This window comes from Aristolochia californica, unplaced genomic scaffold (genome assembly GCF_029961685.1).
Source record: "Aristolochia californica isolate CCGP_79_NKW_82.1479 unplaced genomic scaffold, dmAriCali1.0.hap1 SCAF_12, whole genome shotgun sequence".
NCBI lineage: Eukaryota > Viridiplantae > Streptophyta > Magnoliopsida > Piperales > Aristolochiaceae > Aristolochia > Aristolochia californica.
Genome location: NW_027181793.1, coordinates 26779389 through 26791649, shown reverse-complemented (window position 1 = coordinate 26791649; position 12261 = coordinate 26779389). Strand labels below are relative to the sequence as shown.

The window sequence follows — 12261 nt, the reverse complement described above, 5'->3', positions numbered from 1 at the left end:
CGGAGATAAAAAGGGGTTCTGTCTTCTGTGAACTCTCTGCTTCCAAGTAAGTTGCCACGTCACAAGTATTGTACCAGTCATATTGCATATGCACATAGCAGCAGTAATTGCAGATCTCGGTGCCTCTGCTAAGAGTTCTACGTGTACTGCTAGGGCTGTCGACCTCGCTGCTACAGTGCCTCCTCGTCCGAATTCGATCCGTCTAAAATCCCCCTCTCTTGATTCACAGTTGCCTTCTGAATTTTGCAGGGTATGTTCCGACAGGTATGCTCTAGCCTTTTTACCTGTCATATCTCTATTACTCCTCTCTGATTTTTCAACTCCTTTTACGTTTTCTGCTTCTCTCGTTTCTCACATCACTATGTTTCTTTCTACTTTGTCACTTTTTTTTTTATATCAAATTAGTTCTCTGTAATCTATCTTTGTTTCTCTCCAATTATTCCTCTAATCTGTCTGGCTTGTCGACTTGATCGGTCCTGTTTTTTAAGTTGAGTTTCTCTGCTTCTCTCGTTTCTCACGTCACTCTGTTTCTCTCTAGTTTCTCGGTTGCTTATGTCTCAAATTAGTTCTCTAAAATCTATCTTTGTTTCTCTCCAATTATTCATTCCTCTAGTCTGTCTGGCTTGTCGACTTGATTGGTATTGTTTTTCAAGTTGAGACTCCTGGACATGATTCAAATCATCTATTTATCTTCACCACCGTAATTCTCGGTTCTCCTCTCACCGGTTTCTCTGTTTTATTTCATCAGTATCCTCTTGTCTTCCCAGCAATATTACTGTGCGTCAAACGGAATAGACAAATAAATCTTCTCTAGGGTTTTATGCATTAATTACTCTCTCTCGACTTAGATACCTGTGAATTGTTGTTGATGCATAAAAAAAAGAGACAAAAAAAAGAAAAAAAAATTAACCATGTTGGAATTCTTTGATATTACTGATTACTTCACATGATCAAATCAATATGTTCGTCAGTGAAGGCATGTTAGTCTCATAAGGGAAGATGCACAGGTAAGTGCTAGCTGGAAATCTAGGCCTCCATATTAAAATGCCTACATCTAAGTTCAATAGATGCAGCTACGCTATTTTATTCAGGATTGCTGCTATTTTGTGCGCTCACACTAGGTAGTGCTAATACAGAAATGGTAGCAGAGTGCCAGAGGCTCCGACCTGGATCAGAGGAATGTACACACTTGTGGGTCTAAAAGAGTTATTCCTGAAACAAATCCTTCTAACTTTACTCAATACCTCATATCATACGGAATAAAAAGAGCTGGTGTTGGACTCTTGGACTGGTTATAATTAAGCAGGAAATTTAATCTTTGAAGTCGGACACACTTTCAGAGGCCTCTCTCTTTCAGACGCTTAAACTTTTAGGTATATCACAGTTTCCTTAGCAACGAAATTCCTTGTGCACGAACCCCTATACATGCAGTCATGAAGCTCTACTGAGGCACAAGCATGATGAGAACAGAACCCTTGTCTTGGTGATGAAACTGAGCATGGTTGAAATGTAGGCAGTTGTCTCACAACCAACTAGCCAAAGAGTGATTTATAGAGTCCTATGGCAGGTCCAAGTCATGGAGATGATGTACCGGAGTCAGCAGCGGCTTCAGACCACATCGTGGGGCAAGTCAGCACAAACAAGTGCACAACAACATTTGTACAGACACTGAGTGCACGGATGAAGCGCAAGCCCAGAGGTGAACGTGAGCATGGAGGTGTGTGCAGCCTAGGTGCAGAGGTTAGGTGCACACGCAATTGGGCCAGCAGCCACAAGGGGTGGCTGGATGGATTCAAATTCGATTTTGAATAAGAATCAATTCAAATGGTTTTTGAATTGGATCTCTAGAAATTATTTAGGGCATGTGAGATAATGCCTATTTTAAATTTAAAATAAAGGATTAACTTTTTTTGGATATTGTGTTATCGCTTCTAAAGGTGAGAGCTTATGGTATCACAAATAGGCTTCTAATATGTGTTATTTAAATCCTTTCTTTAATCCAAAAAAAGTTAGAAATTAACATATAGTAGTTTCTATTTTAATCAATAATTACAATAAAAAATGGCTTTGGCCTTTAGCTCAATGGTCACCGTGGTGGTGGTGATTGTTATCAACGTTCAGTAATAATTAATCGAAATACGAAGTCTTGGTTGTTTTAATAATTCTCATCCATATTTCATTGTTTTTCTTATGTAAGGAAGTTCTTTATTTTGTTTCACTTAGTCTTTTAATGCATTTGCCCAACTAATCTTTTTATTGTTGCTGATATTTTTGTTGAAAATGTTTCAACGATTCCAATTGGAATAATAATCCCTTGCCATGGTTATGTTAAGTGTTCTGTATAGTGTATGTTTTTTCTCTTTTGCATTCTTTATGGGTGTAATGATTATTGTGGTGGTAAAATTACAGAAGAAATAGTAATGGTGCTGCAGCCAGGTGAAGTTTTGGTGTTGTAATCGGTGGTCTGGGAAGGAGTTTTTGACACACTCCTGTTCTTGATCCGAGTCACCTAGTCACATGAAAGAGCTCATTGTTCCTGAGGCTGACCATTTCTGAAGCTTCAAAGCACCTGGGAACCCGTCAAAGATTCTATCAGAGAGAAATCTCCACTTTCTACAAGCGGCCATCAGTGATCGCATTACTGTAGAAGTGCTCAAGAAAACTTCTGGATCCTCTAATTTGACAAGGGACAAATGAATGCTGGTAATATATCTTGTTATTTCTTAGTTTACTACCTTGCTTTTGCGTAGATTTTGGTAAGGTCCATGGTTTCATGAGTGTGTTTTGACCGGTATAGAAAATGTATATGCTTAACACACTGGTATTGTGCTCATCACTGTTGGTTGGCCTCATGTGTAGATACAACCACAAAATTTTGGTCCTTAAATTTTGAAACTCTAGTTTATATCCATGATAGCACAGTCCATTTAGTTCTGTCAAATTCCATAAAGAGGGTTTTATAATCATACTTGTATTTTTATTAATTATTTTTTATTAATTATTTTTTAAGTTTGATTTTCCTCTTTCTCAAAAAAAAAAAAAAAAGTTTGATTTTCCTTCAAAATTGGATTTATCTTTTCTGCAGTTGACAGTATAAAAAAGTTAAAGAGTTTGGTGGCTTTATCTGAATCCTGACTTACTGTTACCACATGAGTTTCTGTAAAGCTATGGGGAAGTTCACCTTTATTGCTGTCTGCCATTTTCTTTATTGCATATTAAATGAGCTTGGTTGCTTCACACTCATGTTTCAAAGCATTATTTGCCTTATGCCCATTATTGCATACCTGTTGATGAACAGTGGATTTTGGGGGGGTTCTAATATGAGACGTTTTGCTTGTCACTACGAATACTAAGTTTAATAAATAATGGAATTTGAGCACCTGATATCTTGCTCAAGATGGACTCAGACAACCATGGTTCTTAACTTTTTTTTTTCCTTTGCAAGAATTTTATGCTAGTTTAATTTACTAGAGTTTACAATGATGAAAATACACTTTCTGGTGGCGTTACTTGTTGTTTGTTACACGCCCATAGAAAAGGGTTTAGAGGTTTTGGTATCTCTTGTACCTTACCCACTTATTCTATCTTTCTCTTTTGTTTTTTTTATATTTCCTCACTCCGCCCATTTGCTGATGTGGATTTTTGTATGTGGATTTGAATTGGGTTGGCCAAAATGCTATTTAGTTTCGTCCACCTCTTCATTCTTTGTGGTCTCATGCAACAGTTGATAATGGTTGACCACTGCCATTTCCAGGCCATGCCCCTATTCAGGATCATCTATTTGTAAATAAACTGAATTTTGCGGTGGAAATCCAGGATAATTCAATCTTTTTTTAGCTGAAGCGGGTTGACATTTTTGGGGTTGATGGCAACCCTGTACCTTGCCCTGAAATATTTCATTGTACACTTCTCTCAGGATTTTAGGCTGGAAATTGGTTCTTTTTGGAGCCATTGCTACCGCAATAACCGACTCTTCTTTAGCATGACAATGGCATGCAGCAGGAGTACCTTGGGTCTAGTTTGTGTCCTAGTCAAAACTCTGTTTTTCGGAATAGTATGAGCTATTTTATTGCAAGTGGAGCCCATCAATGCTGTTTGAGAAAATTTTGTCTCCCATAGGTTCTCTGCCATATTCCATGCAGTAGGTTCATTGGAGGTAAAGAAGACTAGCACATGGACAGCTGACAGTATATTCCCCATCACTTGTAAAAGATTGTTGGCATAAATTGAAAATTGCATATTGTTGTAAAATGTCAAAAGACTGGGCTGATATTTCTGCATCCTATTTTTCAAGTTTACCAGTAATATTTTGTTAGTCTAGTCAAATATATAGAGCATTGAAAATTGTACATTTGGGTAGTTCTGTTGTGTAATGCTTGTAAACCAGCTATTTTTTTAAACGTTTTAAACGAACGTGTAATTTTTTGTAATGATGTCCTGTTTTGGAAATCATTCACATGCAAAGCCCTTTTTTGGAATTTTTGTTTTCGTGTCACACTTGTCCCTTTTTGTCTTCTTTCAGCATGCTATTATTAAAAAACATGGTTCAAAAATCTCATCTCTAGCCAGAGACAAACTGTCTCATTTCTCACCTTATGGAGATGGGTAAAGGGTAAGCAAGAAGAGAGTTACTATGTTATAGACAATGCATGTAAATTTCTTGATTGCTTACCTAGTGCTTTTTTTTTTTTTTTTCTGGATTATAATGTACAAGTTTGATTGCAATCTTTATTCCAGTTGTTGATTTGAATGTTTTTGTTTTTTGTCACCATTTGGTTATTGCTTTGCCAGGGGGCGCATTTGGTGGCAATAGGGGAGTGGGACCAGTACCTCCGGAAAAAGGCATATTTCCATTGGATCACTTGCATGAGTGTGACTTGGTAATCCTAGCTCTCATCTTGTTTTTGTTATGTGCGTTTAGTTGATCCATTATCTTTTATTACCTTTGAAGCATCTCATCTTTGTTGACGGAGCTACTCCTTCGTAAAGTAACTGACTATATCATTTACTTTTGTCTTAATTTCGTATCTCAGGAGAAGAAAGAATATGTTGCTTGTCTGAAATTTTCTAATCATCTGTCAGAAAAATGTAGGCACTTTTCGAAAAAGTATTTGCAGTGCCGAATGGAGAGGTCTGTAAAGTTGTAATTTTCAAGCATCAGGTTTTTCTATCAGTTTAATTCTCAACTACCAAAAAATCCTTATTTCTGCAGGAGTTCATCGCTTAAGAATACTGCTTTTGGTCTAAAATCAGTTTCATGACTTTCATGTTTTTCTCATTTGTTGGCTAGTATTTAACTGTTAATTTTTCTTGCTAACAATCCCGTGTCTTCTAATTTTGTAGGAACTTGATGGCTAAACAAGACTTGTCAGAACTTGGATTCCATGACGAATCTGATAAGAAAGACTCTAAAGAAAAGAATATGAAAATCGAAAAGTAAATCTCATTCAAAAGCCAGAGGGACAGTTCAATATTTGACTAAAAATAGTCTTTTTCGATTCTTGTTAGACGTTCTGGTTCTGTTATCACCCATCATAACAAGCCTATTGAATTGACATCACAGCTACTATCTGGCTCCCAGCATCCTCGTTCTACATTGCCAGCTTCTCTGAGCACAAATGCAAGCCGACAAATCTGACGAGCGGAGAGCAATAACCAAAGTGCCGATATTAAGCTCATGCTCTCCTTCTTCTGCTCTTCCAGAATTTTGGCGACGTAAAAAATACGAGAGAGCAGAAAAACGGGCTTTGGCTTTAAAAGGTTTTCGCTATTTTTGGCAGATTTTCTATTTTCAGAGTCGGATGTGGCGGTGGCGACTGTGCGAGAATACGTAAGAACAGTTTTGGTCTTTTCCGGGTCTGTCCGCTCCGGTTTTTAGCGTCGTACGCTTTTTACCGTACGCCGCCGACAAGGTAAGTCTATAGTACACTGTTCACCTTAAACCGCGGCCCGCTTTTTGTTCTCTGAAAGTGATGTACCACCGACGTCATAAAATAATAATTAAGTTAAAAAATTAAATTAAAGTACCAAAAGGCCCTCATATAGCCTTACTAATTGATATCGTTCAACGCAGCTGTTCCATCTCAGCGTCCATGTGGTTGTTGCTTCGAAGCTCTCACCTAATTGTCAAACCACCTCCCGATTTAACTAAAATTGCGATGCTGACACGTGAGGTTCTCCTGTAATATTCTCAAAAGTGAAGGCCACGTAGACGGCCGCATATTCAAATTCTCTGCAGTAGTTGTAGTTCTCATTTCTTCGCTTACTAGCCACCTTAAGCGATTAATATATTACTTCGTTTTTAATTGAAATGATCGGGAAAAAGAGAGAGACTCGTCGATTGGCAAATTTGATTCGAAGAAGAGATAACGAAAGGAACGTATTATTTGGTTTAAACGAGAAAAACAGGAGGGTTCCCAATTCCGATTAAAGCTGACCATGGTTAAGTCAGAAAGCCGCCAGCTATAACCAGCTTTACTTTATTTTTAAATTACCGAAGATTTAATTTAATAATGAAAACCAGAAATTGAAAATGCGTAGGAAGGCACCCACAGGCCACAAGCGCAGAGGAAGAAAGAGACCAGCCACCGGTGTAGTCTTTCTTCTTCTTCTTATAAGACCCGTTGTCTCTCTAGACTTGTATTGTACCCCTGTACATATTTTGACTTTTCCTGTTCCTCTCTTGTGGTGAGTTTTCTCTTTTCGGAAGTTTTCAGGACGCTTCTTGGGTGAGTGAATGAATTAAAGGTCGACTTGTGTTAATTTTGGAAGTGAATTATATCCCGCCTTTCTTTCCTTGTATTTCATTGGATCTTACCGGCGTTGATCTTATCTTTTTGCTACTTGTTCAATTCATCGTTCCTGAGATCAGCATCTTCTTCTTTTTTGACTGAAGAGTGCTGAATTTGGGCTTCAATTGAAGTAGTGAAGGAGGTATTGGGTTTTCCGTTTGAAGAAGTTTGTTTTAGCGAGAATGTCAGGTGGTACACAGCAAAGTTTGAGAAAAGCTCTGGGAGCTATTAAAGATTCAACTCGAGTCGGATTGGCAAAAGTTAACAGTGATTACAAGGTGAAGGAATTCAGCACACAGCGGAAAAATTTAGTTCGTGGAAGTGTAATTTATCTGGGATATGTTCTGATCTTTTAACTTCTCAGGAATTGGATGTGGCTATTGTTAAGGCTACCAATCATGTTGAACGCCCTGCCAAGGAAAAGTACATTCAGGGTAAGCTACGGTTATTGTCTTCTCAGATTTTGTGAGATTCATCCAACTTTATCTGTGATTACTAAGTTACGTTTATCTAACGGGGACTAATTTTGGCGCTCTTGCATATGGTTCAAGATGTCAAAACTCTTAATATAGAAAGTGGATATGCATTTATCATATGTTTCATATAATTCTTCAGAATGTAAACATGTCAGAATCAATGGAGAGTGTTATGTTTACTTGGATTTTCTGATGGACGAAAGCTGACTAACTCTGCTTCTTAATTAGTTCATTGTTATTTATGTTGAATATGAAATTATCCTATTGGCCAACTCCCCGTGCCATGCCAATAAAAATCCACTCCTTTAATCTTTTGTGCAGTTACATTGTTCTCGCTCAGCTTTTCTCTTCACAAATGTGCTATTATTAGAGATTAAATATTTTATTATATTTATGACACTAGGGTAGTGACAAGTTTTCCTAATGTCGCTACATTTTGGTACTGGGCTTTGGACACTTTACACTTGTCGGAGAGTTAGGCTGGCAACATCCAAAATGATCTGAAGTGAACTATGTTCAGAACTTCAATATGGGTGTAAATATGGTTATTAGATCTCCAAAATACAAATGAACAACTGGCACCTGCCTTCAACTAGTGAAGCCAAGTACAGTTCATGAATAACGGGTACATAGACAACTGGGACATTGACTAAAACGGTGAGTTATTGATATTGATACCCATTTTGTGCTGGAGCAATGGTGGTCATTTGTCCACTGTATCAAGTAGGCTCCTCAAATTACCTTCTAAGCATGAGGAATGGTAGCTACTACCTCATACATCTGTTTATAGCTTTGTACTTGTCTGTGATAACTTATTTTTCTCTTTTCTAAGTATAAAACTGTGAAGTCGGTTTTAAGGCCCATCCCAAAATGACTAGCCTCTTTTCCAACTAATAAACTCAACATCTTTCTACTCACTAATCCATGTGGGATTATTCATTAACACTCTCCCTCACGTGTAGGCTCTCATTTGTGGCTCTACAAGTGGATAATTTGGGCGGAGGCCCACATATGAGTATCTGCTCTGATACCATATAAATTTGGGTCCAAGGTTCATCCCAAAATGACTAGCCAACTTAGGAAACCTTTTTTCCAACTAATAACTTAACATCTTTCTACTCACTTATATGTTTATCATGATCTATTTTGAGGTTAATACATGTTTTGTTATGATAACAGTTGGACTCATTAAGATAAGGTTTTGTGGATTCATAGGTGAAAGCTAACTAACAGTTACTGTATCCTCATGCAGCTATTTTTAGTGCCATATCTGCAACAAGACCTCGTGCTGATGTGGCCTACTGTATCCATGCTCTTGCTAGACGCCTTGCCAAGACACATAACTGGGCTGTGAGTTACTGTCGCTTCCCTTTGGTTTCGATGGGCCTATATGACCTGGCATGTAGGATTGATATGGAAGTAGTGGATAAAGATGTTAGCAATCATTTTTGTAAATTTAGTCAAGTGTTTCTGATGAAGTAGGACAATATGAATCCTTTGCTACGTTCAGATGGAGTTGTCTTATAGATGGTAGATTTGCATTCATATGCACCATGGGATTAGTAGTCTTATCTTGGAACTCTGTATTCATGAATATCATTGACTTCCAAATAACTGGAAGGAGAAGGAAGATGATTTGTCCAAAAGCTGACCAGATATGTCTAATTCATTGTTGAATGCCTTTCAGGTTGCGTTGAAAACTTTAATTGTAATCCATCGAGCTCTGAGAGAGGTTGATCCCTCGTTTAGAGAAGAGCTTATTAATTATAGCAGAAGCAGAAACCATATGCTTAATTTGTCACATTTTAAAGATGATTCTAGTTCAAATGGTAATTCATCATTCAATCATTCAAAAGTTTGTGCATCGAGTTACAGTGAAATTCTTATTCACTAGAATTGTTTTCCATGGTTTTCAGCCTGGGATTATTCTGCATGGGTCCGCACATATGCGTTGTTTTTGGAGGAAAAGCTTGAATGTATCCGAGTGCTTAATTACGATGTTGAGACAGAATCCCCGGTGAGCATTTTTAACTATTAAACTTCATACACGGTTGTTTAACTCGAAAACACTACATTATGCTTTCTTTCATGGATTCAACACAAGCTGATGATACTATTTTTGAGAAAGTTCACTCTTATTTTAATTGTCATCAATTGTTGAAATACTAATTAATAGTATATGTACTGTTTATGGCGCTATATACTTGACAGAGAACCAGGGACCTCAACACTGCTGAGTTGCTTGAACAATTGCCAGCTTTACAACAGCTTCTTTTTCGTCTTCTGGCTTGTCAGGTGAAACATTGCTGTTATGGGTGTTTAAAAAAAAACCAAAAGAATTTTTTTTTAGGGTGCTTTCATCTTTTTTAGTCATTAATACTGACAATCTGGATTTTTTGCTTGAATATTAGAAGCTGAGATTACGATTCTGTTTTTAATTTTTCCTCTGAATATGCTAATTTTGTTTTCTTCTTTCAGCCACTAGGAGCAGCTATCTACAATTTTGTAATCCAATTGGCACTCTCAATGGTATGTAAAGCTAGAAGATATTCTATTAATGGGTCTTTATGAGGATGCATCCCAATTTTGCTATCTTTTTTCAACTTGTGTCTAATCATTTTGGGCAGGTTGCTGGGGAAAGCATTAAGATCTATAATGCAATTAGTGATGGTAATATTAATTTGGTTGACAAGGTGTGTCTTCTCTACTCTGGTTCCCATGTTAGTAACTAGCTATTGTTAAAAGACATAGCTGATCACATAATATTGTTGCAGTTTTTTGAGATGCAACGCCATGATGCTGTTCTAGGTCTTGAGATCTACAGGCGGGCAGGGCAGCAGGTACAACCTCCATCTTCTTTTTTGGAGTTTATAGTAACGTAGATTGGTGTCTAATTATTTTTTCTGGATTTGACTTATGGTCCTTCTGGTCGTTCAGGCAGAGAGGTTGTCTGAATTCTATGAAATTTGTAAAGGTCTTGACCTTGGGCGTGGAGAAAAATACATCAAGATTGAGCAGGTTTTTGTCATATTTTCTTATGTTTTCTTGTAATGATTTTGTTTTCTGTTAGATGCTGCAAGGTCTTTTCAGCAGAATGGTATCAATTCACGGCATTTAACCCATCTCTGTCTTCTGTTGATATGCAGCCTCCTGCGTCATTTCTGACTGCCATGGAAGAATATGTAAGAGATGCACAACGGTCTTCAATAATTCGAAAAGAGGTATGTAAGTTTCTGGGTCAAGTTATCACATCCTTAATGAGCACCCATCGCAGTTTAAACTCTGGAAGTTTTTCCCTAAAATGAGATTGTCTCCAGCCCCGTCGATCATTTCAGGTTATTATTTATGCCTTGGTAGAGTGGTGTTCCCCTACATAATTTACAGTTTGTACATTGTTTATTGCTCCACTCAATTTAATCTGTTGGATTTTTAGTAGTTCTTTCCATGTTAATTTTTGCTTTTTTCCTGTTTTCCCTTTTCTTGATTATTGGTTCTTGTACTCAGGTGGCTCCAGAAAAGATTGCTGCCGCAAAAGTGCTATTGGCGCTAGAGCACAAGAAAACCCCTGAACTGCAGGAAGAGCGCATCCCTTCGTCTCCACCATGTGAGCCAGTTAAAGTGGAAGCACCACCTCCTCCTCTAGTCCCTGAGACACCTGATTTACTGGTATATTTTGAACTCAATAGTTGAGAAGTTAGATTATAATTAAAAGATTCAAGATCCTAACCTGTTTTGGCTTTACATTGTTAACAGGAATTAAATGATCCAGATCCTATCCCTGATGCAGCTGAGCTAGATGAGAAAAATTCTCTTGCACTCGCCATCGTTCCAGCTGGTAGGTCCTTTGCGTAGAATAGCTAATAACTAATATTAAATTAAGAGTTTGATCGTCCTGAAATAGACTTTGGGTGGTTGTTGCAGCCGATTATGCAGCTGGTGGTGTTACTTCCACAGATACAAGTGGAACTTCAGGTTGGGAATTGGCTCTTGTCACAGCACCGAGTTCTAATGGGAATGCAGCAGCTGCTAGTAAACTGGTATAAAATTCGTTCAATATGTTGATAAATGTATTGTATGTCTAGTCTTATGAAGTCGTTTATATCTTGTTCAGATTACTGATATGGTATGTGAAACCTTGTGGGGCATTGCAGAATTCCTTGTGAGCACCGATATTGAGAAAATTAGTATTCTTCTTTTGGTCTTACCCATCGTTCACGACTTTTTTTTTTTTTTTTTTTTCCCAGGCTGGAGGGCTGGACAAACTTACTTTGGACAGTTTGTACGACGATGCTTTCAGACGCACAAATCAGAATGTGACCTATAACCCATGGGAGACCACTTCCGACGCAAATCCTGTATTGCAACCAGTGGCATACGACCCTTTTCATGCTTCCAGTGCAGTGACTGCACCTCATGCTGTACAAATGGCTGCTCTAGCGCAACAACAACAGGCCTACATGATGCAACAACAGATGATGGTTGGCCCCATGCAGCAAAAGCCAGCCAATCCGTTCGGCAATCCTTACGGTGTTGGTGTCTCTTCGTATGGTTCCGGTATGGTGCCCCCTGTACAAGTGCACAATCCTTACACAAGCTATATTTAGTGATGAGACTGGAGCATCTATCGGTTGCCCTCTGCAGATACTAATGTACCATATGTTGTGCAGCAAAGATAGGAAATTTTTCAACTTAACGATACCCAATTAAGTTGATTATTCTTGTTTGAACAGGTTGGAATACCTAATTATTTTGGGTTTTCATATTTGAAATTTGTAACAAGAATTTTTTTTCATCCGAGGACTAGTCAGTATGGCGTTTTTGGTATTCGAGCAAAGGTCATTTCTATCCTGTTTTGTTCTTTTTAAAAACGCCTTGCTCTTTTGAGGAAAGTCAAGCTTATTCTTGAGCGAGTTCATCAAGTGGTCATAGACAATTAGTACCTACTCCTCTTACTGCTAGTGCTCTTGTAAATTATTATAGATCCTACATCTCGA

The 12261-nt window shown here is 37.9% G+C and overlaps 2 protein-coding genes across 6 annotated transcripts; both read left to right on the top strand.

Moving 5' to 3' along the window:
• The first annotated feature begins 115 nt into the window (after nt 1-115).
• Nucleotides 116-5779, top strand: LOC137946275 (uncharacterized). Of its 3 annotated transcripts, none has more exons than XM_068792504.1 (6): nt 116-250; nt 2410-2703; nt 4792-4880; nt 5034-5131; nt 5344-5436; nt 5564-5779. In XM_068792504.1, exons 2-6 carry the CDS (start codon nt 2694-2696, stop codon nt 5610-5612), a joined length of 339 nt encoding a protein of 112 aa, XP_068648605.1. In that variant the 5' UTR covers nt 116-250; nt 2410-2693; the 3' UTR covers nt 5613-5779. The 3 variants fall into 3 exon arrangements, with proteins under 3 accessions (XP_068648605.1, XP_068648606.1, XP_068648604.1); XM_068792505.1 differs by having other exon boundaries at nt 116-264; nt 2433-2703; XM_068792503.1 differs by having other exon boundaries at nt 116-264.
• A 783-nt stretch (nt 5780-6562) lies between these two features.
• On the top strand, nt 6563-12059 carry LOC137945339 (putative clathrin assembly protein At5g35200). 3 transcript variants are annotated; one of them, XM_068791188.1, is made up of 16 exons: nt 6563-6728; nt 6896-7069; nt 7156-7225; nt 8520-8617; nt 8955-9096; nt 9184-9284; nt 9479-9562; nt 9746-9796; nt 9895-9960; nt 10042-10107; nt 10205-10285; nt 10414-10488; nt 10772-10933; nt 11021-11102; nt 11189-11304; nt 11512-12059. In XM_068791188.1, exons 2-16 carry the CDS (start codon nt 6974-6976, stop codon nt 11869-11871), a joined length of 1650 nt encoding a protein of 549 aa, XP_068647289.1. In that variant the 5' UTR covers nt 6563-6728; nt 6896-6973; the 3' UTR covers nt 11872-12059. The 3 variants fall into 3 exon arrangements, with proteins under 3 accessions (XP_068647289.1, XP_068647290.1, XP_068647291.1); XM_068791189.1 differs by having other exon boundaries at nt 6872-7069; XM_068791190.1 differs by having other exon boundaries at nt 6563-6747.
• Nucleotides 12060-12261: the final 202 nt, after the last annotated feature.